Source organism: Myxocyprinus asiaticus, chromosome 4, assembly GCF_019703515.2.
Source record: "Myxocyprinus asiaticus isolate MX2 ecotype Aquarium Trade chromosome 4, UBuf_Myxa_2, whole genome shotgun sequence".
In the NCBI taxonomy this organism is placed as follows: Eukaryota; Metazoa; Chordata; class Actinopteri; order Cypriniformes; family Catostomidae; genus Myxocyprinus; species Myxocyprinus asiaticus.
The window spans coordinates 59722373-59747112 of NC_059347.1; the positions used below are offsets into that span (position 1 = coordinate 59722373).

At 38.9% G+C, this 24740-nt stretch overlaps 1 protein-coding gene across 1 annotated transcript in view; it reads left to right on the forward strand.

Moving 5' to 3' along the window:
* LOC127439788 (ras-specific guanine nucleotide-releasing factor RalGPS1) overlaps positions 1-24740 on the forward strand; it is a 173094-nt gene that overhangs the window by 139404 nt on the left and 8950 nt on the right. Inside the window, 1 exon segment of the mRNA XM_051696001.1 lies at positions 3513-3580. Coding sequence (XP_051551961.1) covers positions 3513-3580 — 68 coding nt within the window.

The window sequence follows — 24740 nt, forward strand, 5'->3', positions numbered from 1 at the left end:
CCTTATCCCAGCGATTTGGGTGCTGTTCCAAAACCTCACTGTCAACTGTCTAGATAAGCTGTCTTCTAAGGGTCATTCATACAGGATGTGGTTTTGTTTTTCGTCTACACAATTTTTTTAATTAATGCTTCTGTGTAAACATGCACCAGGTAGATGTCTTTGCATGTTATGCCACCAATTCTAGCTGTCTTTCAACACCTTTTGCCATGAGGGCCATGTTTTGAAGGCACGCCCGTTCAAGTTAAATGTGAAGTGTGTAATTTCTGTGCAACTAGCTGCACCAAGCAGAATAGAGTGCAACTGACCAGTTCAGGAAGTCAAAATTCCATTCATTTTCTCCATTGGGGAATTGTTTACTAATAATATTACTTATAAACCTTTAAAGACAGACCTACCATGAGCTCGAGGTTGTTAATCGATGGTATGTGCTTCTGTTGAACCCGCCTTTATTTTAAACACTACACATAATCCTGACAGGGAAAATCCACCAATCAGAGAATTGCGGCAAAAGAGCTCTGTAGTGACCGCCCACTCCGATGATGCACTATGAATGATGCAATTGAGTCGCTTTCCCGACATTCTCAAACTACTCACAATATATTGTTTTTATACTTATAATCAACAACTATTAATCAATAGTTAGTATTTTTCCACCTATTTTTTATTCAGTTACGCCATTAGCAATGCTCCATGAGATTGTAGTTCATTCCTTCATTATAGATGTTAATTACACAATCTTGTACCTTGTTGTTTTATTTTTTTATTGGAAATGTTCAGTACTGATTTCTGTATTTCCCTTTGACTTGGGAATGACTTGTAATGCATTCAGGGTTTATTCTATCCACAAAGAATACATGTGATTCTCCCTTAAAATTTGGCACATAAAGGTATTTTACAAAGGAAGCACAGTTTTGCCTTTGACTATTTAGAGTAGTTTTTATGTCAGGAGTGTGCCTACTTTCACTAAAAGTGTTGCCTAGTTAGGCAGCTCACTGCTTTGGAATAGAGATGCTATCTAGATCTTGAACTCTCAACCCCTGAAGTGTGAAGTCATTCGTTTGGGGTCAGTGGAGGCGCTTAAGAAGTTGACATGCAAATTACCCCACAATGATTGATTGCCGTCATTAACACGCCTCCAGAGAATAATCCACACCCACCGCTGATCTCACTCAGAATATATTATCTTCCTTAAAAACAGTATCTTATCCGAAAGAATCTGATCTGCCCTTGCACATAGCAAAACCCTGAAACACTGTTCAGGTTGTTAAAATGCTGTTTTGCAGTTTATTTTTGGCCATTGAACATTGTTATCTGTAATCTGTTTTGTGTTTTGTGTTTTGTGTGCCCATGGTATTAATCTGGTTTCAATTTCCTGGACAGATATTTACAGTATCTCTTATTTTTGCAGATTGTAAAACATTCAATTGATCAGATTATAAGTCAGAAGTAATTTATGTCTTATTCGGTCAAATAAATGTCCAAAAATGAGCCAAGGCTACAGTGCTCTTTTTAGCATCTGTTGAGCATGTCGCATCTATCGGATATGTTTTTTTAGTTTAACTACAATAATTGAGTCCATAGAGTGCAAAACATATCAAAAAACTAATCGGGTAGAAAAATGTTTCTTTTGAGCTCTCACAAAATGTTTCTTTATAAAGCTTACATCACATTTAGACAAACACCATTAAAGGTATGGCGTTTTTTTTGTAAAGTCTATTTTGTATGTGCTGTGTGTTCTGGATGAATCGTAGTTGATGCTCTGGAAATTAGCGATTACTGTTAAGTTTTTTGGGCTGTTAATGGAGAGTCTCCTCTGGTCCCCTGTATGTGTAATGTAATAGGACTGATAGATTACTTTTGTGTTTCTCAATTAGCCCTTTTCCACCGACAGGGTTCGGGTTCCTGGACCGGTGCGAATTCTCGAACTGTTCCACGCATTTCCACAGCAGAAAAGGCCATTCCGGAGCCGAAAATCTGGTTCGACACCGGCCCCAAAAGCTTACTGGTCTCTACGCAGGAACCAATTTCATCAGGGGACGGAGGGCGGGATAATGTTTCATCACCATGTTAAAGTTTTCCCAAATAACAACAGTAGCTACCATCTGCAGCAAAGAGTACTTTGTTCTATAACAACAATAAAAAACCCACAAAATTATCAGACATCAAAAGCACTCAGGTAACACAACAAAACGAGTGCTCTACTTGGGATATGGTATCTACGAAGATCCGAGATAAACTAGAGAGATTGCAAAGGAAAAAAAATACTCTACGAGAATAAAGATACAGCACGAAATGATGCACGCCGCCTTCAATCGGACAACTGACTAAATCATAAACAAATTGAAAAACACTTAAGGGAGTACAGGGACCATAAGAAGAACATAAGCAAAAGCGACAGTGGACAAAGCAACGATGTTTTGGACTCGGACACGACCAGCCTGCTAACTAACCGGGGCATTGAATTCAGTAACGCTCGTGATAAACAGTGAATCGCCGGTGTCCTCTGCAGCTGTTGTCATCTTATATTGTGCATTGTTTTGTTCTGTAAGGGGATTTTTGACCAGCTCCTCACTAAGTTTGGAAGATCGCGGCTATCTGTTAAGTAAAATGGCGGGATTCTCAATCAATAATATTATATGCTATGGCAAAAATCCAAAAACAAGCATCTGCTACACCAATGTTAATAAGAATTCCACTGTAATAGTTTACAGAACTTAGCAAGTTACACCATAGTTCATACATTACCTGTCGTCTTTAGCATAGATGTCATCTTTGACAATCTTGTGAGCAATGTAATAACGATGGATTGCATTAATTCATATGTTTAAATATGCCATCAAAAACAAGAGTAAAAGCTGAATACAAACACACTGTGACATGCCATGTTTGTTTATGTTTGAGGTAGTCACGTGAAACTACCACATAGACAGTAGCTCGTTTTGTCACCGTTCGGCTCTCAGGTCGGTGGAGCGGTTTACGATAGGCTCCAGACTGCCCCGGCCGTGAATCAGCGGAGCACAGGCTCGGCACAAGAACCATCGCAGTTTCGGTGGAAAAGGGCTAAATGTCTCCTCTAGGTCAGGGGCTTGACTATAAAGCTAAATGTGAAACTGATCTGTGTTAGGTGTCCAAATAGTACATCAAAATCTTTATTTCAAAAGCAAGACAATTCCTGTTTTTTTTGTTTCTGTTATAAGTTTTGTTTTGTCATCTGAGCTCATGTATAATTTTTATATGGCAATACACTGAAAGTATCAATTCTGCTTAAATGCATGATGTTCCATTAAAATACATTTTGATCACTTAAGGTTGAAATAAGGTCAAAATTATACCATGATGACACCTACAAGTCTTATTTTGTTTTTGTGACAAATACTATCAAATAAATGTATCCGCAAAGTCTTTACTGCTGGCCAAACATTAGTTTTAGACATCTTAAATATAGCAACCTAAAGTACAATGGAACTTGTGGATGTTTTTGATGAAACTCTTGCTTGTTCTTTCCATTTCTGATTGTCTCTGAAGATTGAACCAGGAAACAGTTCTCCTCACATGGCCACTTCCAAAGAAGATCTTGCAGGTCTGTATATTTGAGCATTTATACATGTATAATCATTCTTGATGTCTGTTTTATTTTGTTATTGCAATGTGTCAGATCCCTTGCTATGATAGTAGTTCCCGTGGCTCAACTGGAAGAGCATGGTGCTAACAATGCCAAGGTTATGGGCTCAATTCCCAGGCAAACACACAAACTGATAAAATGTTTACCTTGAATGCACTGCAAGTTGCTTCAGATAAAAGCATCTGCCAAATTCATACATTTGATTCAAATTTATTTATGAAGCACTTTAAAAACTACTACTAAAGTGCTGTACAATTAAAAGAATGTTGAAGATAATTTACATAAGAATAAAAATAAAAAAAAAACAAGGAAAATTTACATATAAAAAAAAATGTAAATATCACACACATTTTATCTTTGCAAAGCCTCCACTACATTGTGACAAAACGATAAAAAATTAGGGATCCTGTGAAAAATAAACTTTACTGTTTTTTGTTTTTTTCTCGCAAGGATGTGGTGCAACTCACAGCCAAAGACAGCACAAAATTTGATAGACTACCACATTTACTCTTAACGGCAGCTCTTCTACTGTTTAGAAATGATGCCATCTATCATACCTTCCCTTCTAACCTCACTGTGACAGGTTGGGCCATATGTTCTTAACACCAAATAGATGTCATCAATGAGTTAATGTGGACGGTCATGTTTTCAAAGGTCTGGTGTCAATAAGTTGTAGAAGTTCAGAAAGAGCCATTTTTTGAAGCCTGATTTCGATAAATGTTCTTTTTGCACTGGGTACAGTATGTTTTCATAGTACAATTTCAAAAGATCAATTAAAGCATTGAGTCCTTGTTATAAAACCCCTTTGAAAAGTAGGGATGTGCAGAATGGCTAATTTCAATTTATGATGTTTAAACATACATTTTGTAGTCGACAAGTCTGAAAAGAAAGAAACCCTCAGAAAACAGTCAAACAACTTTGTGTGTATATGCGACTTATTTAAAATACTTAACCTATTCCTACTGCCAAATTCGACAATAATTTCTGCTGAAAAGGGGCATTTGTCTGCAACGTGCTTACCGTGCATTATGATCATTGTACATCTAATATAGAACACGACATGCACTCACTGAATCAACGTTAGCGAATACATTTATTGAAAATGAATGAATGAAAGTTAAATTTATATAGCGCTTTTCTGACACTACACTCAAAGTGCTTTACACAGTGAACAGGGGACTCTCCTCAACCACGACCAGTGACAGCATCCATAGTGCACCAGTACACTCACCACACACCAGCTATTGGTGGAGAGGAGAGAGTAGAGTTATGTAGCCAATTCAGGGATGGAGATTATTAGGAAGCCATGATTGAGAAGGGCCAATGGGGGAATTTGGCAAGGACACCAGTGTTACACTCCTACTCATTACAAGGTGTGCCCTGGGATATATAATGACCACAGAGAGTCAGGACTTCGGTTTAACATCTCATCCAAAGGATGGTGCCTTTTTACAGTATAGTGTCCCTGTCACTTTACTGGGGCATTAGGACCCACACAGTCCACAGGGTGAGCACCCCCTGGTGGACTCCCTAATACCACTTCCAGCAGCAGCAACCTTAGTTTTCCCCAGAAGGTCTCCCATCCAGGTACTGACCAGGCTCAACCCTGCTTAGCTTCAGTGGGCAACTGGTCTTAAGCTACAGGGTGATATGGCTGCTAGCAAACAATGGAAAACTATTGAACGATTACTGTTGTGTAGGACCAATAGAGCAATCCTAATAGTCTGTTCTAAAAGGAATTCACCAAGTAAAAGTTACTTAACATATTAAAACAGTCAGGACATTTTTGAAAATAATTAACAGGTAAGCTAAATCTACGAGGGGAAAAAATGTGCTGAAAAGTTGTGCGTATTTCACGACGTGCATTAGCCTATGATCTACACTAAAATGACAGCTGTTCTGTTAAAAATGTTAACCAATAACAGTTACAATGTAAAAATAATACTAAGAAGAAGAAGAAATGTACAATAAACCTAATGTACTGTTTTAAACATGGCGTGCACACAGACTAAAAAATAAGTTTAACCCGTTAAGCAGTCGGCACCTCGTTGAAAATAGCCTTCTTGAGCAGCAGGGTAAAAATTATTTGATAAAAATTGGTATACCTAGCCTAAAATAGTCATTTTCTAAGCTACTTACTACATCCTAGATAAATTTTTTGATGAGCAAAATTAACATGTCAACATTGTCCATTGAAATACGGGACCTGACACACCTGAGACGATTATACTGCACTTGAAAAAGCCCGCTCAGTGGGAAAATAACTTGCAAGCATGCACAGATTTAAAGAAAACTTAAAAAGGAAAACATCCATAGCAACTTGCAAGCCAGTGTCTCGGAAATCCGCTTCCCGCACCACCACCGAAGTGATTTCCATAGCTACTTTGCTCATCTTGCGAGAGGACATTTTCCTGAGCACACTGCGAGTGAGAGAGGGAAGAAGCGCACACGGCCTGCTGTGAAATTAAACTTTGTATCTGCTCCAGATATCCTCTTTTTTAAAGCTACACTATGTATGATTTTTTTGTTAAAAATGAACAAAATTTCATTAATGAGCAAGTACACCAACACTCCGTCTTCCAAACCATTTATTTGCCTTACCCCGATTCACTACGGTAAGAATGATTTATATTTTAGAGCTGTCGGGACAGATTTGGTGGGAAATTGCATACTTCCATCAGTCATACGTGTGTGTTTACATCATGTCCGTAAATAAAGAAAAGAAGGTCCAGCTAGCTATACAGCGTGTGTTTATGTGCGGTGATGGGCGTGGTGGTAGTTTGAAGCTGACAGCTTGTAGCCACAACACATGACCAACAATGACCATGGATCATTCAAAGAGGCAACCCTCTGCAGAATCACCTGTTTTCAAAATAATGAAACCTCAGTTAAGAAGAGTCTGCAAGCAAAAAGTGGAAAACGACAGAGCCCGTAATACATCGGCTTGTCTTTTTCAGAGGTGGCAACAACTCAGAGAAAGAATTAAAAATCAACCCAGAGATGGAGTTTTTCTCGCTCGACAGGTAAGATATTTTGCTGGACCGTCTCTTAGCGCGGTAGTTCATTAGATAGCGCTGGGACATTTTATTATGGATTGTGATACTGCAGTGCTTTCAATTTCATTTTCGAGGAAGGGCAATGGAGAACATTTTTTTACTTTATGCTGGTAACAATGCCAGTCTTTAATTCAGTTACTACCTTGGTCTATTTGCCTTCTAGCTAAGTTATAATTTCCACCATTTGCACCGTTTGACTTAATCTGATATGACTAGCAATCATCATCGTTGCCTAACTTTTGTAAAGTCAAAACAACAGTGAAAGATGTGCTACTTACAGTACCTGTTATTAAGACTCTTTATCTTCCTTTCATTATTTTTTTTATTTATTTTTTTTAGGGTAGGAGGGTGAGTTTTGTTGTTGTTACTGACATTCGCTCTGATAAGTTGATCACCTGTAACCATGGTTACACCGGTGGTACACAAACCATTAGTTTAACTCAAGATGGCACCGAGTATGGCTGCTGCGTTGCGAGCTCCGACACAACATGGTAGTGTTTTGTTTGTTTTGTTCACAATTCTTATGTTTTTTGTCTTGGATTTTGTCTGCCTTATTGTCTACGACAGACAAACAATTTTGGACATTGGTTCAGCAATTTCACACCGTAAACCGGACTTCAAATTCCTCAATGCCGACCCGCTGTTTACAAACACGAAAGCGGAGCCCTTTGTCTGGGCAGTCCGGACGCAGAAACGCAAAAGGAAAAGGGGAAACAGAGCCAGCGTTCTCATCAGAGTAAGACGCCACGCAAATCGACCCCCGCTACCCACTATTCTACTGGCAAATGTTCAGTCTCTGGATAACAAGCTCTGCAAGCTGAAAGCGCGGATCTCTTTCCAACGAGAGACTAGGGACTGCTGCATTATCTGCCTTACGGAAACTTGGATGTCTGCGGAGATTCCAGACTCAGCCATTGAACCCGCGGGGTTCTCCGTGCACCGAGTGGACAGAGCGAAAGACCTCTCAGGTAAAAGCAGAGGTGGTGGTGTATGTTTTATGATCAACAAATCCTGGTGTGATCAGAGGAACGTATATTCTAGCAAGTCTTTCTGCTCTCCTGATCTGGAATTTCTCATGATTCTGTGTCGACCATTCTGGTTACCGAGGGAATTCACAGCGGTCATTATCACAGCTGTGTACATCCCGCCACAAGCCGACACAGACCGGGCAATCAAGGAACTGTATGGGATTATAAGTGAGCAGGAAACCGCACACCCTGAAGCCGCATTCATTGTGACCGGGGACTTTAATAAAGCCAGTTTCAAATCAGTCGCACCAAAATACCACCAACACATTAGTTTCAACACACGAGGGGACCAGGTTTTGGACCATTGCTACTCTCCCTTCCGGGATGGCTACAAATCCCTCCCCCGCCCACCATTTGGCAAATCGGACCACTCCTCTATTCTGCTTCTGCCCGCTTACAAGCAGAAACTGAAACAGGAAGCACCCACCCTCAGAACGATCCAGTGCTGGTCGGACCAATCAGACTCTATGCTACAGGACTGTTTTGATCACACGGACTGGGAGATGTTCCGGTCCGCCTCTGATGACGACATTGAGCTTTACGCTGATAGCGTAATGTGTTTCATCAAAAAGTGCATGGAGGACGTGGTTCCGACCAGAACAATACGGATCTATCCGAACCAGAAACCATGGATAAATAACGATGTTCGTGCGGCACTTAATGTGCGGACCTCCGCTTTTAATTCCGGGAATGCGGAGGAGCATAAACAAGCCAGTTATCAGAACAGCAAAACGTCAGTACAGGAGCAAGATTGAAGGACAGTTTAACACCACCAACTCTAGAAGCATGTGGCAGGGAATTAACATCATCACGGACTTTAAAGGGAATAAAAACTCCGCCATGAACACCGCTGCCTCTCTCCCGGATGAGCTAAATACTTTTTATGCTCATTTTGAGGGAAATAACACCGCCCTCGTGGAGAGAGCTCTCTCGGCCGAAGCTACAGAGGTTAGTTCACTCTCCATCTCTGTAGCGGATGTAACCCGATCCTTCCGACGGGTGAATATCAGCAAAGCCGCGGGTCCAGACGGCATTCCGGGCCTCGTCGTCAGAGCGTGTGCGAACCAGCTGGCTGGTGTTTTTACAGACATTTTCAACCTTTCCCTGTCTTTGCCTGTAGTCCCCACATGCTTTAAAACATCCACCATTGTGCCTGTTCCAAAGCAATCAAAAATAACTTGCTTAAGTGACTGGTGTCCTGTTGCTCTGACCCCCATCATCAGCAAATGCTTTGAGAGACTAATCAGAGATTACATCTGCTCTGTGCTGCCTCTCTCTCTTGACTCATTGCAGTTTGCTTACTGCAACAACCGCTCCACTGATGATGCCATTGCATCTACAATACACACTGCTCTCTCCCACCTGGAAAAAAAGAACACTTATGTGAGAATGCTGTTTGTAGACCACAGCTCAGCATTCAACACCATAGTGCCCTCCAAGCTAGATGAGAAACTCCGGGCTCTGGGCTTAAACAGCTCACTGTGCAGCTGGATCCTGGACTTCCTGTCAAGCAGACGCCAGGTGGTTAGAATAGGCAGCAACATTTCCTCATCACTGACCCTCAACACTGGAGCCCCACAGGGCTGTGTTCTCAGCCCACTCCTGTATTCCCTGTACACACATGACTGTGTGGCAACACATAGCTTCAATGCCATCATTAAGTTTGCTGATGACACGACGGTGGTAGGTCTGATCACTGACAATGGTGAAACAGCCTACAGAGAGGAGGTGCACACTCTGACACACTGGTGTCAGGAGCACAACCTCTCCCTCAACGTCAGTAAGACAAAGGAGCTTGTGGTGGACTTCAGCAGAAAAGACAGAGAACACAGTCCCATCACCATCAATGGAGCACCAGTGGAGAGAGTCAGCAGCTTCAAGTTCCTGGGTGTCCACATCACTGAGGAACTCACATGGTCCATCCACACTTCACAAGTCGTTGTGAAGAATTGCCAGACACATCATCGGAGGTGAGCTTCCCTCCCTCCAGGAAATATATACCAGGCGGTGTGTGAAAAAAGCTCGGAGGATCATCAGAGACTCCAGCCACCCGAGCCATGGGCTGTTCTCACTGCTATCATCAGGCAGGCGGTATCGCAGCATCAGGACCCGCACCAGCTGACTTCATGACAGCTTCTTCCCCCAAGCAATCAGACTTTTGAACTCTTGATCTCCCACGATCAAAATACATCAGCACTGCACTTTATTACCCTTACTCTTATATCTCACACCGGACTGTCATAAATTATATTATTATTATATTATATTCTCTCTTAACAACTGACTATCAACCGACAGCCTGAATGTCAATACAGTACAATACAACCTACTGTACATTCTATATATACTACTATATATACTTTTTTATATATTTTTTTTATTTTTATTGAATAATGTGTATCTATATAGTGCGTATTGTATACTGTACAGTGTATGTTATTATTTGTATATTGTTGTGTGTAATTATGTGTATATCAGATGTTTAAATTGTGCTATGTTAATTTGATGTTATTGTAAATGGGTGTGTCTCATCACTGTCACGACTGCTATGTTGATTGGAACTGCACCCAAGAATTTCACACACTATTGCACTTGTGTATATGGCTGTGTGACAATAAAGTGATTTGATTTGATTTTGATTTGATTTGAACAGATTCATCTGCGCAGAAGAGCAGAGTCAAAGCCCGACTGACGTAATTACCAAAACAGTGTTCCTCTGCAAGTAACAAGTAACTCTATGTTTCAACCGCTAGAGGGCCAAAAGTTACATAGTGTAGCTTTATTAATTGTATTATTAATTATATTTAAAATGTAACATTAACATGACAGTCATTTAAGCGCAACATTTGTAAAAAAATATAATGCTAAATGTAAATGTGAAAAATGTTGAACACTCTAATGGGGAAAAATATTGACCGACTAATAATTCCAGTCGCGAATAGCAGCATCAGTACCGTTTAGTCAGCTAGTCTTGCACATCCCTATTGAAAAGACATTTCTGAAGATTTGCATGTAGAAATTAAATCATCTATCCCATAGGAGATATTCTAGTATTTTTTTTCTCCTGAGCGTTCCATTTAGTTGTCCCATTTGAATGTTCATTGGCTGGCTGAATCTGGTCACCTGCCCCTAGCGGTAAAAGTTATTAAAGGGCGCCTGGGGGTTGAGAGGGGCCCATTCTCTTTGACTCATTTAAGGGAAAAGGGAACTGGACCAGGCCCTAACATGGGCTGAAAAAACAAATCCACACATCTCACTGCCGGCAGGAGGCAGCGACCGTTCAGCGCAGACTCAGTCTTGGCATCATAAAACACAATGATGAACTGCAGTCTCTGAGTAATGCTTTGAATGGGTGATTGAACTGCTTCCTGGGGCTCTGCTGCCAGAGTTCTGTTTCTTACTGTAGTAGTGCTTGTTAAGACTAGCACTATTAACATTGCTCATACGTAGGCTTATTGATTTAAATAAACCCCTAACTATAAGTATTAAACTTTGGTGCGTAATTGGTCCTACACCATTTGAGTTACAGACATGAATACTACCTCAATACATGTGGCTTGTTGAGGAGAGCTGTGCTGTTGCATTTCTAAGTGATCAAATGCATGATTTTTGCCTGCTGCAAAATAAAACATGTAAAAAGAATCCCAAAGACTTATATTGAAATCAAGGGGAAAAATTTCCCCCTGAATTTCCAGGGCATTTTATAACTTTTGTTGGGTATTTCTCTCTCTCTCTCTCTCTCTCTCTCTCTCTCTCTCTCTCTCTCTCTCACTCTCTCTCTCTCTCTCTCTTTCTACAGTATACAGTGCTGTGGAAAAGTATTTGCCCCCATCCTGATTTCTTTTGTTTTTGTGTATTCTTCATACTGAATTGTTTTAGATCTTCAAACGAGATGTAACATAAAACAAAGGCAACCTGAGTACACACAAAATATAGTTTTCAAATATTTATTTTTTATTGAAGCAAAAAAGTTACCTAACACCCATGTGAAAAACTAACTGCCCCCTTAAACTTAATAGCTGGTTGTGCCAGCTTTAGCAGCAACAACTGTAACCAAACGCTTCTGATAACTGGAGATCAGTCTTTCACAACACTGTGGTGGAAATTTGGCCCACTCTTCTTTGCAGAACTGCTTTAGTTCAGCCACATTGGAGGGTTTTTGAGCATGAACTGCCCGTTTAAGATCCTGCCACAGCATCTCAATCGGGTTCAAGTCAGGACTTTGACTAGGCCACTCCAAAACTTTAATTTAGCTTCTTTTGAGTCATTCAGAGGTGGACTTACTCCTGTGCTTTGGATCACTGTCTTGCTGCATAATACAGTTGCGCTTGAGCTTCAACTCACGGACTGATGACCGGACGTTCTCCTTTAGGATTTTCTGGTAGAGAGCAGAATTCATGTTTCCCTCAATTATTGCAAGTCACCCTGAAGCAGCAAAGCATCCTCACACATCACACTACCACCACCATGCTTGACTCTAGGTATGATGTTCTTTTTGTTGTATGCTGTGTTTGATTTACACCAGATGTAACGGGACCCCGTCTTCCAAACAGTTCCACTTTCTACTCATCAGTCCACAGAACATTCTCCCAAAAGGTTTGAGGATCATCAAGTTGTGTTTTGGCAAAATTTAGACAAGTCTTAATGTTCTTCTGTGTTTGCAGTGGTTTCCGCCTCGCCACTCTTCCATGGATGGCATTTTTGGCCAGTGTCTTTCTGATAGTGGAGTCATGAACAGTGACCTTTATTGATGTGAGAGAGGCCTGCAGTTACTTGGATGTTGTGCTTGGCTTTTTTGTGACTTCCTGGATTAGTCGTTGCTGTGATCTTGGAGGAATTTTGGAAGGTCAGCCACTTCTAGGAAGGTTCACTACTGTGCCGAGTTTTCTCCATTTGGAGATAATGGCTCTCACTGTGGTTCTTTGGAGTCCCAGAGCCTTTGAAATATCTTTGTAACCCTTCCCAGACTGATGTATTTCAATCACATTTTCCTCATCATTTCTGGAATTTCTTTCAACCTTGGCATAGTGTGCTACTGGGTGAGACCTTTTAGCCAACTTCATGCTGCTGAAAAAGTTCTATTTAGGTGTTGATTTGATTGACCAGGACTGGCAGTAATCAGGTCTTGGTGTGTCTAGTCCAGATGAACCCCATTATGAATGCAGTTTCATAGATTTGGGGATTTAGTAACTAAGGGGGCAAATACTTTTTTCCACACAGGCCCAACTTGTATTTGAAAAATTTTTTTTTTCAATAAATAAAATAGTCATTTAAAAATTTTATTTTGTGTTTCAGATTGTCTTTGTTTTATGTTAGATTTTGTTTGAATTTTTGAAACAATTTAGTATGAGATACACACAAAAACAGAAATTAGGACGGGGGCAAATACTTTTCCACAGCACTGTGTGTGTGTGTATGTATATATATATATATATATATATATATATATATATATATATATATATATATATATATATGCTGTATGGTGTCAAATAGTTACATTTAATCTGTCTATTACATGAATTCTCTATATGAATAACTAGATGTCACTTGAAAATGACCTCTTTCCTATAAAATTCAATCAACATCAACAGTTTATACAATAATATTTATAATTAGGCCTAAATAGAGGAATTCACTATGGGGGGGGGGGGTTTTGCCCCAATATTTTAGACTTCAGGGGCAGTTTTTGTCACTTTTATTGGCATTTTTGCCCTGAGTGTCCTTTAATTTCTGACCCTGGACCTGGATAATGTTCAAGTCAAACCAGAGGGGAACTGGCTACCCCAGTGACCCTGGTTTCTTCCTAGGCTTTTCCTTTTTTCTCTCTCTCCAGTAAAGGAATAGTTCACCCCAAAATGAAAATTCTCTCATCATTTACTCACCTTCATGCCATCCCAGATGTGTATGACTTTATTTCTTCTGCTGAACACAAAGAAGATTTTTAGAAGAATGTCTCTGCTCTGTAGGTCAGTACAATGCAAGTTAATGGTGAACAGAACCCAGAAGGGGTTAAAAGACAGGCGTAGAAGTAATCCACAGTGGTTAAATCCAAATCTTCTGAAGCAATATGATAGGTGTGGGTGAGAAACAGATCAATAAAGACCTTTTTTACTATAAATCTCCACCTTTGACAAGCCCCAACCAGTTGGTGGATGAATGTAAAAGTGAAAGTGTAGATTTACAGTAAAAAAGGATTTAATTATTGATCTGTTTCTCACCCACTCCTATCACATCACTTCAGAAGACATGGATTAATCCACTGGAGTTGTATGGATTACTGTTATGCTGCTTTTATACGCTTTTTGGAATTCTGAGTTCTGGTCACCATTCACTTGAATTGTATGGACCTACAGAGCTGAAATATTTTTCTAAAAATCTTCATTTGTGCAGAAGAAAGATAGTCACACATCAAGGGTGACATGAGGGTGAGCAAATTATGAGATAATTTTCATTTTTAGGTGAACAGTCCCTTTAACTAACATATGATGGAGTTTTGGTTTCCTTGCTCACTGGGGGCCTTTTTAAGGTATGATTTTCAATTACATACTTCAGTGAAACTGCTCAACAAGGACTTTAAGATGTTGCAGCATAATTTTCTGCAAAGCTTCTTTGAAACAATATGTATAAGCGCTATACAAATTAAAATGACTTGGTTTGACTAAGTGATTTCATAGTTACTACATTAAGTATTTCCACTAATAATAGCCTCTAATAATAACCTCTAATCAAATTCTAAAATGGTTATCAGGTTTGGGCCATAAGAATAATTAATCCGTCCTGATTCTATTGGACCTTTCTGCATCCTTTGACAGTCAACCATCAGATCCTACTCTCCACCCGCTCTACTCTGGGCACCACAGGAACTGTGCTTGACTGGTTTAAGTCCTGTCTCTCAGATAAGTCCTTCAAGGTAGCCTGGAGAGATGAGGTGTCCAAGTCACATCAGCTACTTTTTGGGGTACCTCAGGGCTCAGTGCTTGGGCCACTTCTCTTCTCTATATACACAACATCACTGGGACCCATCATTCAGGCACATGGATTTTGTTACCACTGCTACACCGATGACACACAGCTCTACTTTTCTTTCCAGCCCAACGACATCACGGTGACTGACAAATCTCAGCCTGTTTGGCAGACATCTCGGCCTGGATGAAGGAACACCACTTGCAACTTAACCCAGCGAAGACTGAGCTCCTCCTTTCCAGCCAACCCTGATGTTGAACACAACATCACTGTTCAGCTGGGTTCAACAGTAATGCCTTCCAAAATGGTCAGAAATCTAGGGGTTACCATCGATAACCAACTTAATTTCACAGACCACATCTCAAAGACCGCAAGATCATGTATATTTACACTCTATATCAGAAAATAAGACCCCTCTTCTCTGAACATGCCACACAACTTCTTGTTCAGTCACTTGTCATAACTAGACTGGACTACTGTAACGCTCTCATTGCAGACCTCCCTGCATGTGCAATTAGACCCCTGCAAATGGTCCAGAATGCAGCAGCATGTCTGGTCTTTAATGAACCAAAGAGAGCGCATGTTACACCACTCCTTCTCTCTCTTCACTGGCTGCTGGTTGATGCATGTATCAAATTCAAGGCTCTGATTCTGGCATACAGAACAGTCACTGGGTCTGCTCCAGCATACCTAAAATCATTTATGCAGAGCTACGTTCCCACCAGAAGCCTGCGGTTGGCTAATGAGTGGCGCCTTGTACCAACACAAAGAGGCATCAAATCATTTTCCCGGACTTTCTGTTTCACTGCACCACATTGGTGGAATGGCTTTCCCAACTCCATCCATGGAGCAGACTCACTCTCTGTCTTCAAAAACGGCTAAAAACACATATTTTCTATGAGCACTTAACCATTCACTCGTAAAAAAATAATAATAATAACAAAAATGATTATATATATTTTTGTTGCACACTAATCTGTCTTGGATACTACTATTCTGATGCTAGTGAAACTTTGTAATGTAGCACTTTTCGTACGACTGTCTCCTTAAGATAAATCGCTTATGAGGTATTATTCCTATTTTGTAAGTCACTTTGGATAAAAGAGTCTTCCAAGTGAATAAATGTAAATGTAAAAACTTGAAAATAATTAAAACAGCATGAAATTTAATTTACATGAGGACTGGGACCACATTTACTCTCAAGTATAAGTTATTTACATGGAATCCAAACTCTAAAGTGTAGCTACAGTATAAACTACTTGAATTTTCTCGATTCAGTCAGATTTATTGAATACAAATAAAATCATCTTTTTAAATGTGTGAGTAGTTTACACAAGTAATTTCTGTTGTTTTTATGTACAGTCAATATTGCAAAGGATTATGCAGATAAGTTGACTGATATATAGGTTTACCGTATATTTTGTTTTTCACAGAGCTGCGCACAGCAAAATTATTGAATATTCGCCACTTACAGTGCGTGCTAAAGACAGCACATGTGTGTAAAAGGCCTTTATGAATGTGCTTTCTTGACTCAGTCCAGTTAAGAACCACTCACCAACTGCATACATTTTCCCCTTTTTTTATCCACACTTTCCGGATTTAATTGACATTCTTCGCAGTAATCACAGTCCTAAATCCACTAAAATGAGGCCAATGGCTTCAACAAAACATTTTAAATATAAAAATTAAAAAAACATTATGTGTACTAGACATTTTTCCCTCATGAAACACCATTACCATCTGAGTATCATCACCATATGATCTGACTAAATGTAATATAACACAATGGTCTGGAATATTCATACTATTTGGCTTTTTATTAGTCATTTCCACATATCGTGTCCTTTTCACTTTCTTCTCGAATATCAACTTTATTTGGCATATGTGAAATATTTTTCCTACATACACACTACCTGTCAAAAGTTTGGACACACTTGACTGAACTTATGTTTCTCACGATCATAAAGGAATAGTTCACCCACAAGTGGGAATTATATAATTTACTCACCCGCATATCGTTCCAAACCCTTATGACGTTCTTCAGTGCGACACAAGAAGTTTAAATATAAGATGGATGATTCTTACAAAACTTGTCAAGACAACGTCTGGTTCATATTTTACTCCAAAATCAAAAGAAACAATAAAAAAATATTTTGTATATAGAAAATAAAGCCTATTTTAGGGCCATTAAGATTTTTACATTGTGACATTATTTTCATGACAGTTACACACATTTTACCCCCAGTCCTCATTACTGCAATTAAAAAAAAAGCCTTTAAGATGTTTTCATTACTGCAACATGAAAAAATATATATTATTGAAATCGTATATTGTGACATTATTTTCATGACAGTTATACATACAGTATTTTACCTCCTTATCCTCATTACCGCAGCACAAAAAAAGATGGTCATTATGATATTCTCATTACCTTAACATTAAAAAATGTATTATTCAAGTTGTACATTGTGACATTATTTGTATTGTTACACACATTTAACCCCAAATTGTCATTACCACAATGTGAAAAATATATATTCTTTAAATTGTACATTGTGACATAATTTTCATGACAGTTATACACATTAAACCCAAAATTGTCATTACCGCAAAATGATAAAAGATCAATTATTTAAATCATACACTGTGGCATTATTTTCATTATAGTTTCGCACACTTTACCCCCCCCCCAATCCTCATTACCACAATGTGAAAGAAGATGGTCATTTTCATATTACCGCAACATGAAATAATTTTTTTATTTAAATTGTACATTGTAACAATATTTTCATAGTTATGCACATTAAATCCCAAATTGTCATTACCACAACATGAACAAAAAATAAATTATTTAAATCGTACATTGTGACATAAGTTTCATGACAGTTACGTGCATTTAACCCAAAATTGTCATTAACGCAGTGTGAAAAAAGATGGTCAATATGATATTCTCATTACAGCAACATGAAAAAAAAATATTAAGTTGTACATTGTGACATCATTTTTATGACAGTTATGCGCATTTAACCCCAAATTGTCATTAACGTAACATGAAATATATATATATATATATATATATATATAATTTAAATCGTACATTGTGACAATAATTTCATGACAGTTTCGCACATTTTACCCCAATCCTCATTACCGCAATGCGAAAAAAAGATGGTCATTGTGATATTCTCATTACAGCAACATGAAAAAAGTATTATTCAAGTTGTACATTGTGAGATATTTTCATGACAGTTTCGCACATTTTACCCCCGAATCCTCATTACCGCAACACGAGAAAAGATGGTCATTATTAGGGTTGGGAACTGAGAACTGGTTCTTGTTCAGAACCAGTTCCATTCTTTAAAAAATACCAGAATCGTAAGATCTTCGTGGCTTTCGGTTCTGTTAATGGTTCTCCAGCATGAAATTTTCCGCAGATGCGGCTGGAACACCATCCTGAAATACTCAGGATGGGCGCTGCCCTCTACTCACTCTACAGCGTAAAAAACACAACTCTACCAGTGCCAGCAATTTTGAATCGACAACGCGAAACAGACACGCTTCTGGTATAGTTTGATTCCCGAAAGAATTATTCAAAGGAGCCGGTTCTTTTGAATCTACAGCACAAAACCTACAGTGCTTCCATTTATAGGCCGGTATACAAGTAGTCTTATACTGATGTGCAAGTTACGAATGTCCAACTCGTAATTAAATAAGAACTGTTGAAGTCTCACAAGCTTGAAGTACAACATTAGGCTACAAAACACAGACTAAACTGTCTCTGGAACTGTTACTATTTATTTAATAATGACCTGTTTCTCTGTTAAATCACACAGTGCAGTTACTGACTGGTTGTTCATATGACAATGTATAATTAAAGATACACAAGTTTTGTTGTAATAAGTGGAATTTTATAAAATAATAAATTAATTACTGAAATATGCCATCACATTTCTTGTTGGTATAGATTTGTTTATTTAAAATATAGTTAGGATCTATTATTGGATTGTATTTATGTCTCTTTTCATTCATTGATGTTTGCGGCTACAACCTCTCAGCCAAACTCAGCCACATGGTTACATTACATCAAGAAGTGGGTTGAACCACAGTCTTCCATGGAGTCCCAGAGCGACTGGCTGTTATGTAACCCATTAGATGTACTGTATTTGTGAAGTCGTCCGGTGCTTTTTTAAGCCAAAGAAATGAAGTAGCATGCATCAGTGTCTCCGTGAAACTACAAGCCAAGATTACCACACAGCAAAATGTTGAACACGTGTGCAGGAACGCAATGATTGCTATGTATGGTGAACGGCCCCATAAATGTGTTTGCATGGAAAAGTACAGGGAGTACACTAGGATACCTGTCGCTCTGTCTCAGAAGACAGATGCACAGTATTTATCAAAAACATCACTGGAGAACTATTTATAGCTGTAAGCAGCCAGCTACAGTCTTGTTCAAGACAAACCGTGTTTGTATCTGACAGGACTTAACCCTTATGTGGTGTTCGGGTCAAATTGACCCATTTCAAATTTTTACTAAAAGAAAAATGATACAAGGATACAATTTTTCAACTGGAAACTCCCTGGCCTTGGCTTATTTTCTGTGAATTACATGTAAAAGAAAAAAAATTAATTGAGTACACACGCTACAATGCCCCCACACATTCATGTTCTTCATACGATGTTCGGGTCAATTTGACCCGCATACACACAGAGACACATATACAGACACACAGAAACATGCACGCACGCACACACACACACACACACACGCACACACACTCACTCACACATAGAGAGAGAGAGCACACATGCACACACACACACACACAGATAGAGAGAGAGAGAGACATACACCTGCTACATTGTTAAAATCCAAGCACCGAGAAGCCATCTGCTCCCGCTTTCCCGCTCTCTTTACCCTCTTTAGTGTGGGAACCTACAGAGACAAACAGAAACAAGCACACACGCACGCACACATGCACACACACACACACACACACACACACACACACACACACACACATGTTGGTGCAGCTATCATTATGAGGACTCTCCATTGACATAATGATTTTTATACTGTACAAACTATAGATTCTATCCCCTAACCCTAACCCTACCCCTAAACCTAACCCTCACAAAAAAATTTCTGCATTTTTACATTTTCAGTAAAACATAATTTAGTATGTTTTGAAGTGATATAAATTATGGGGACACTAGAAATGTCCTCATAAACCACATTTATAGCATAATACCCTTGTAATTACCAGTTTGTAACCTAAAAAATGCCTCAAAAACCACTTCAGCTTGCCCACACACATACACACACTCACTCACTCACTCACTAGATAGGTACATTTCCTGAAAAAAATGTGAGAGGGGTGTAACCCCGGTGTCCTGGCCAAATTTCCCTCATAAGCCCTTCTCAATCATGGCCTCCTAATAATCCCCATCCAGTTAATGGATGCCGTCAGCACACTATGGCTGCCGTTGCATCATCCAGGTGGATGCTTCACACTGGTGGTGGTTGAGGAGAGTCCCCCTGTACTATGTAAAGTGCTCTGAGTGCCTAAATAAGTGTTATATAAATGTAAGGAATTATTATTATTATTATAAACATGTCTGAGTGCCATCACATTTTATAATTCAATACAAATTAAGATCAGTCAACATTATTTGTGGCATAATGTTGATTACCACAAAAAATATTTTGACTCGTTCCTCTTTCATTTATTAAAAGAAATAAAAAAGCAAAAATATGGGTTCCAGTGAGGCACTTATAGTGGAAGTGAATGGGGCCAATCTGTAAACGTTAAAATACTCACTGTTTCAAAATTATAGCCACAAGATGTAAACATTATACATGTTTACATGATTTTAGGTGATAAAATGGCTTACTAACCATATCTGAGTAGTTATATCTAATATTACAACATTTTTGCCATGATAATGAAACACCGGTAAACCCTCTAATCTGGTAAACAGCGTAACACTGCTAATTCTCCGATTTTATCACACTGAAATCATGTTAATATGTATAACGTTTACATCTTGTGGCTATACAATAGAAAACGTGCATTTTAATGTTTTTGGACTGACCCCATTCACTTCCATTGCTATGGCAAAGGGGAGGTTTTTTCAGTGAGTAACAAAAGCAAGTTCATGTGAGCTAACCCCTTTAATGATGAGTTTTACTTTTTAAAGGTTTGACGTGGTAAATGCTTATGGAAACTGTGTATTAGATTATTAGAGAAATCATTTTAATTAGGCTACAAAGCACATCTGAAACAAACCAGATTTTCCTTTCGAGGTGACAAGTCAAATGATCGACCTTTAATTGCCTCCGTCAACTGTGCTGACAAATTCGTCTAAGAATTTTGTAATTTGAGTCATAAAGGGTGAAAATGTATGAAAATGCATCTCTTTCCAGTGGCGCCTGCATAATATCTCAGTAATCTGACTGCTGTTAGTATAGGACATCATTGGAAAAATTGGATTCATCATTGACAGTGAATGGTGATTTGACCAACTGACGCAGCTGGACCGTTCTCGCCCCAAATGCAATCAGCACATTTTTCCATGGCGCTCTAAACATCACCTTCGTAAAATTAAATCTCACACCGTCCATCCAGTATTCATTGTTAGATGCTTCAGTACACCCACTCTGGGGTGTTTGTTTAACGAGCTGGTAGCCAGACTCATTAATGAAGCTTTTAACAAAGAGCAGGTGAAAACATTTCCTAAACATCTCTGTTGTGTTTCAATATTTTCATTATGAAAACATGCCTGAAAGGGAGTTGTCTGACACACTCACACATATAGAGAGAGAGAGCCCACACACACACACAAACACACACAGATAGAGAGACATACACCTGCTACATTGTTCAAATCCAAGCACCGAGAAACCGTCTGCTCCCGCTCTCCTGCTGTCTTTACCCTCTGTAGTGTGGGAACCTACAAAGACACACAGAAACATGCATGCACGCACACATGCACACACACACACACACACACACACATGTTGGTGCAGCTATCATTATGAGGACTCTGCATAGACATAATGTTTTTTTATATTGTAAAAACTATAGATTGTATCCCCTAACCCTAACCCTACCCTTAAACCTAACCCTCACAAAAAACGTTCTGCATTTTTACATTTTCAATAAAACATAGTTTAGTATATTTTTTAAGCGATTTAAATTATGGGGACACTAGAAATGTCCTCATAAATCACATTTATAGCATAATATCCTTTTTTAGTTTGTAACCTAAAAAACAATTCCTCGTAAACCACTTAAACCTGCCCACACACACATACACACATACACACTCACTCACTCACTAGATAGGTACATTTCCTGAAGAAAATGTGAGTGGTGCTTGCCGTGGCAAAATTTCTCAACGCGATGTCCCACCAACTGCCCCAAGTTGAAAAAGGCCACACACATGACAATAGGATGTTCTGGTCCAGAGATATTGGTGTTGTTCCATGGTTGCTAGGGTAACCACATCTGGTTGCTAGGTAGTTACCAGGGTGATACTTATCAAGGCTCCTTGCTATCCTGAGTGAAATAAGTCAACCCGGGAGTCTCTACGATTTTCTGGTGCAGAGATATGTGTTTTGCTATTTGGTTGCTAGGGTAAGCCAATGTGGTTGCTAGGCAGTTGCCAGGGTGATACTAAGAAGGCTGCTTTCTGTCTTGAGTCATACAAGCCAACAATGAAGTCTCTACGACATTCTGATCCTGAGATACACATCTAAGCGATTTGGAATGGAAGTCAATGGGGTTTGGTTGCTAGGGTGCTCTAAATGGTTTCTAGGGCGTGGCTAAGTAGTTTCCATGATGATACTTGAAGACTGATTGCTCACCCAAGTTAAACAAGCCAACTCTCATGTGTCTAGGACATTCTGATCCGAAGATATCCCTCTCAGCCTTTTTGAATGGATGTCAATGGGGCTGGTTGCTAGTGTGCTCTAAATGGTTGTTAGGGAGTGGTTAACCATTAAGCAGAGTGATTCTTATTGGCTGCTTACTAACTTGACTCAAAGGTGCTAATCCGCAAGTCTCTAAGACATTCTGTTCTGAAGATATCCAAGTCTTTATTATAGTGCATTTTTTACATAAATTATAACTTTATCACAAAAAACGAATGACACTTCCATTGTTAAATGTGATTTAGAAGAGATTTATTACAAACATTAATCATATATGTTATCTATATTGGTTGGAATTGAGATAGACAATATATGTTAAGAAGTTTTTATGTACATTTTTATTTCTGTATTGCTTTTAAAACCCCAATAATGTCCCGGGTCAATTTGACCCAAACAGTACCAAAGGCTCCAAAAAGTGAACACCACACAAGGAAGACAGACCAGATCTTTTTATTGTTCTTGTTTTTTTTTCTGAGTCTGATCAATTCCAACACCGTCTCCAATTCATTTCTCCCACCATTGTCTGAAGAATACATACAATGACTTGAGAAATATTTGCACACATGCTATAAGTGAAATTAAAAATAGTGATTAACCGATATGGGTATTTTAATGGCCAATGCCGATATCCAGAGAGCAGGGTGGCCGATAGGCTGATACAATGCATCACACAATTTAATACAGTAAATCACATAAACATGAAACTGCTAAAAAAAAAAAAAAAAAAAAAAAAAAATTATTTAGCACTATATTTACTCACTTTCAAACTAAACTTTAACTGTGTAAAAAATAATTTAAAAAATACAATTGTATTTTAAATGGTAGATAGTAGTTTCTTTTGATTTCTGTTTATTCATCATATTTTAGTAATTTTTTTGCACATGAAGAAAATGTTAATATATTAGAAAGAAGGAAATAACAGTACACACAGTAGTCCAGCAACCATGGATGGCATGTCCACGTTAGCAATCGCATTTTCTCAAAAAATACTGAATAAAACTAATTGTAAATGCAGTGCACAGTGAATAAGACATTTACTCATAGCACACTTGAAGCGGTTTTACTTGGAAATTGCACTCACTCTCTCGTGAGGATCCAGTGCGAGCAGCAATCTCCTGATAGTTTAAACGGCCTGGATTGCCTGCTTGGATTGTCACAGAGTGATCGTTATGACTTGTGAATAAGAGGAACTTTTGCTCCTGATCCTAAAGTTTTTGATTCTGGCTGATATAATACATGCTTCAGAGGAAGATATTAGATGAGCACTCAATGGAAAGAAAATGCTGGATTTTCATGAGGTTTGTGAATTACATCTGTTTAAACGAGATATCTGCATATTTGCAAATGGTAAATAATAGAAGTTTTATTGATATTTGCCTTTTATCATTAGAAAATAAAGTTAAAAGTGACAGGGAACTGCTGAGGAGAGGCTGATAGAATATGTGCTTAAGAGGTAAATAAATGAGCACACCACAGGATGCTGGATCTGCTCAAGTTTTGTGAGGTTTGTTTATTGCATCTGTTTAAACGAAATATGTGCATATTTGCTGATGGTAAATGATATTTCTTTTATTTATATTTGCCTTTTTATCATTAGACAAGGCAGTTAAAAGTTACAGGGAACTGTTGAGGAGAGAGAGGGAGAATGAAACAGGCGAGCATTTTAACATTATGAGCTCAAACCAGAGATTATTTAGCAGAGATGAAACTTTCGTACTTTTGTTTGGAACAACTCTTCAAGTGAAGTCCGCTTCCCGAAGTGCCCTTCAAGGGTGAAAATATGGCGTTTGGAAAATGCCCTTTGGCTCAAATGCATCTGCCGTGGCTCTGATATGCGGACCGTTAAAAAGACACTGTATTGCTCACCAGTCTATTATTGTAAAAACACGATGGCACGCAACAACAAAACGAACCGTGACTGGTCGTTTACATGTCTCGCTTCACATGCAAGCAGGCGATTTTTGGCACCCTCCAGAAACAAATCGGCCAAGCAGGAAAATTTATCGGCCGATGCAGATTATTAGAAAAGTCCGAATATTGGCCGATTTATCATCCTCTGCAATATATCAGTTGACCACTACTTAAACATGTCTGAGTGCCATCGCATTTGATAATTCAATACAAATTAAGAT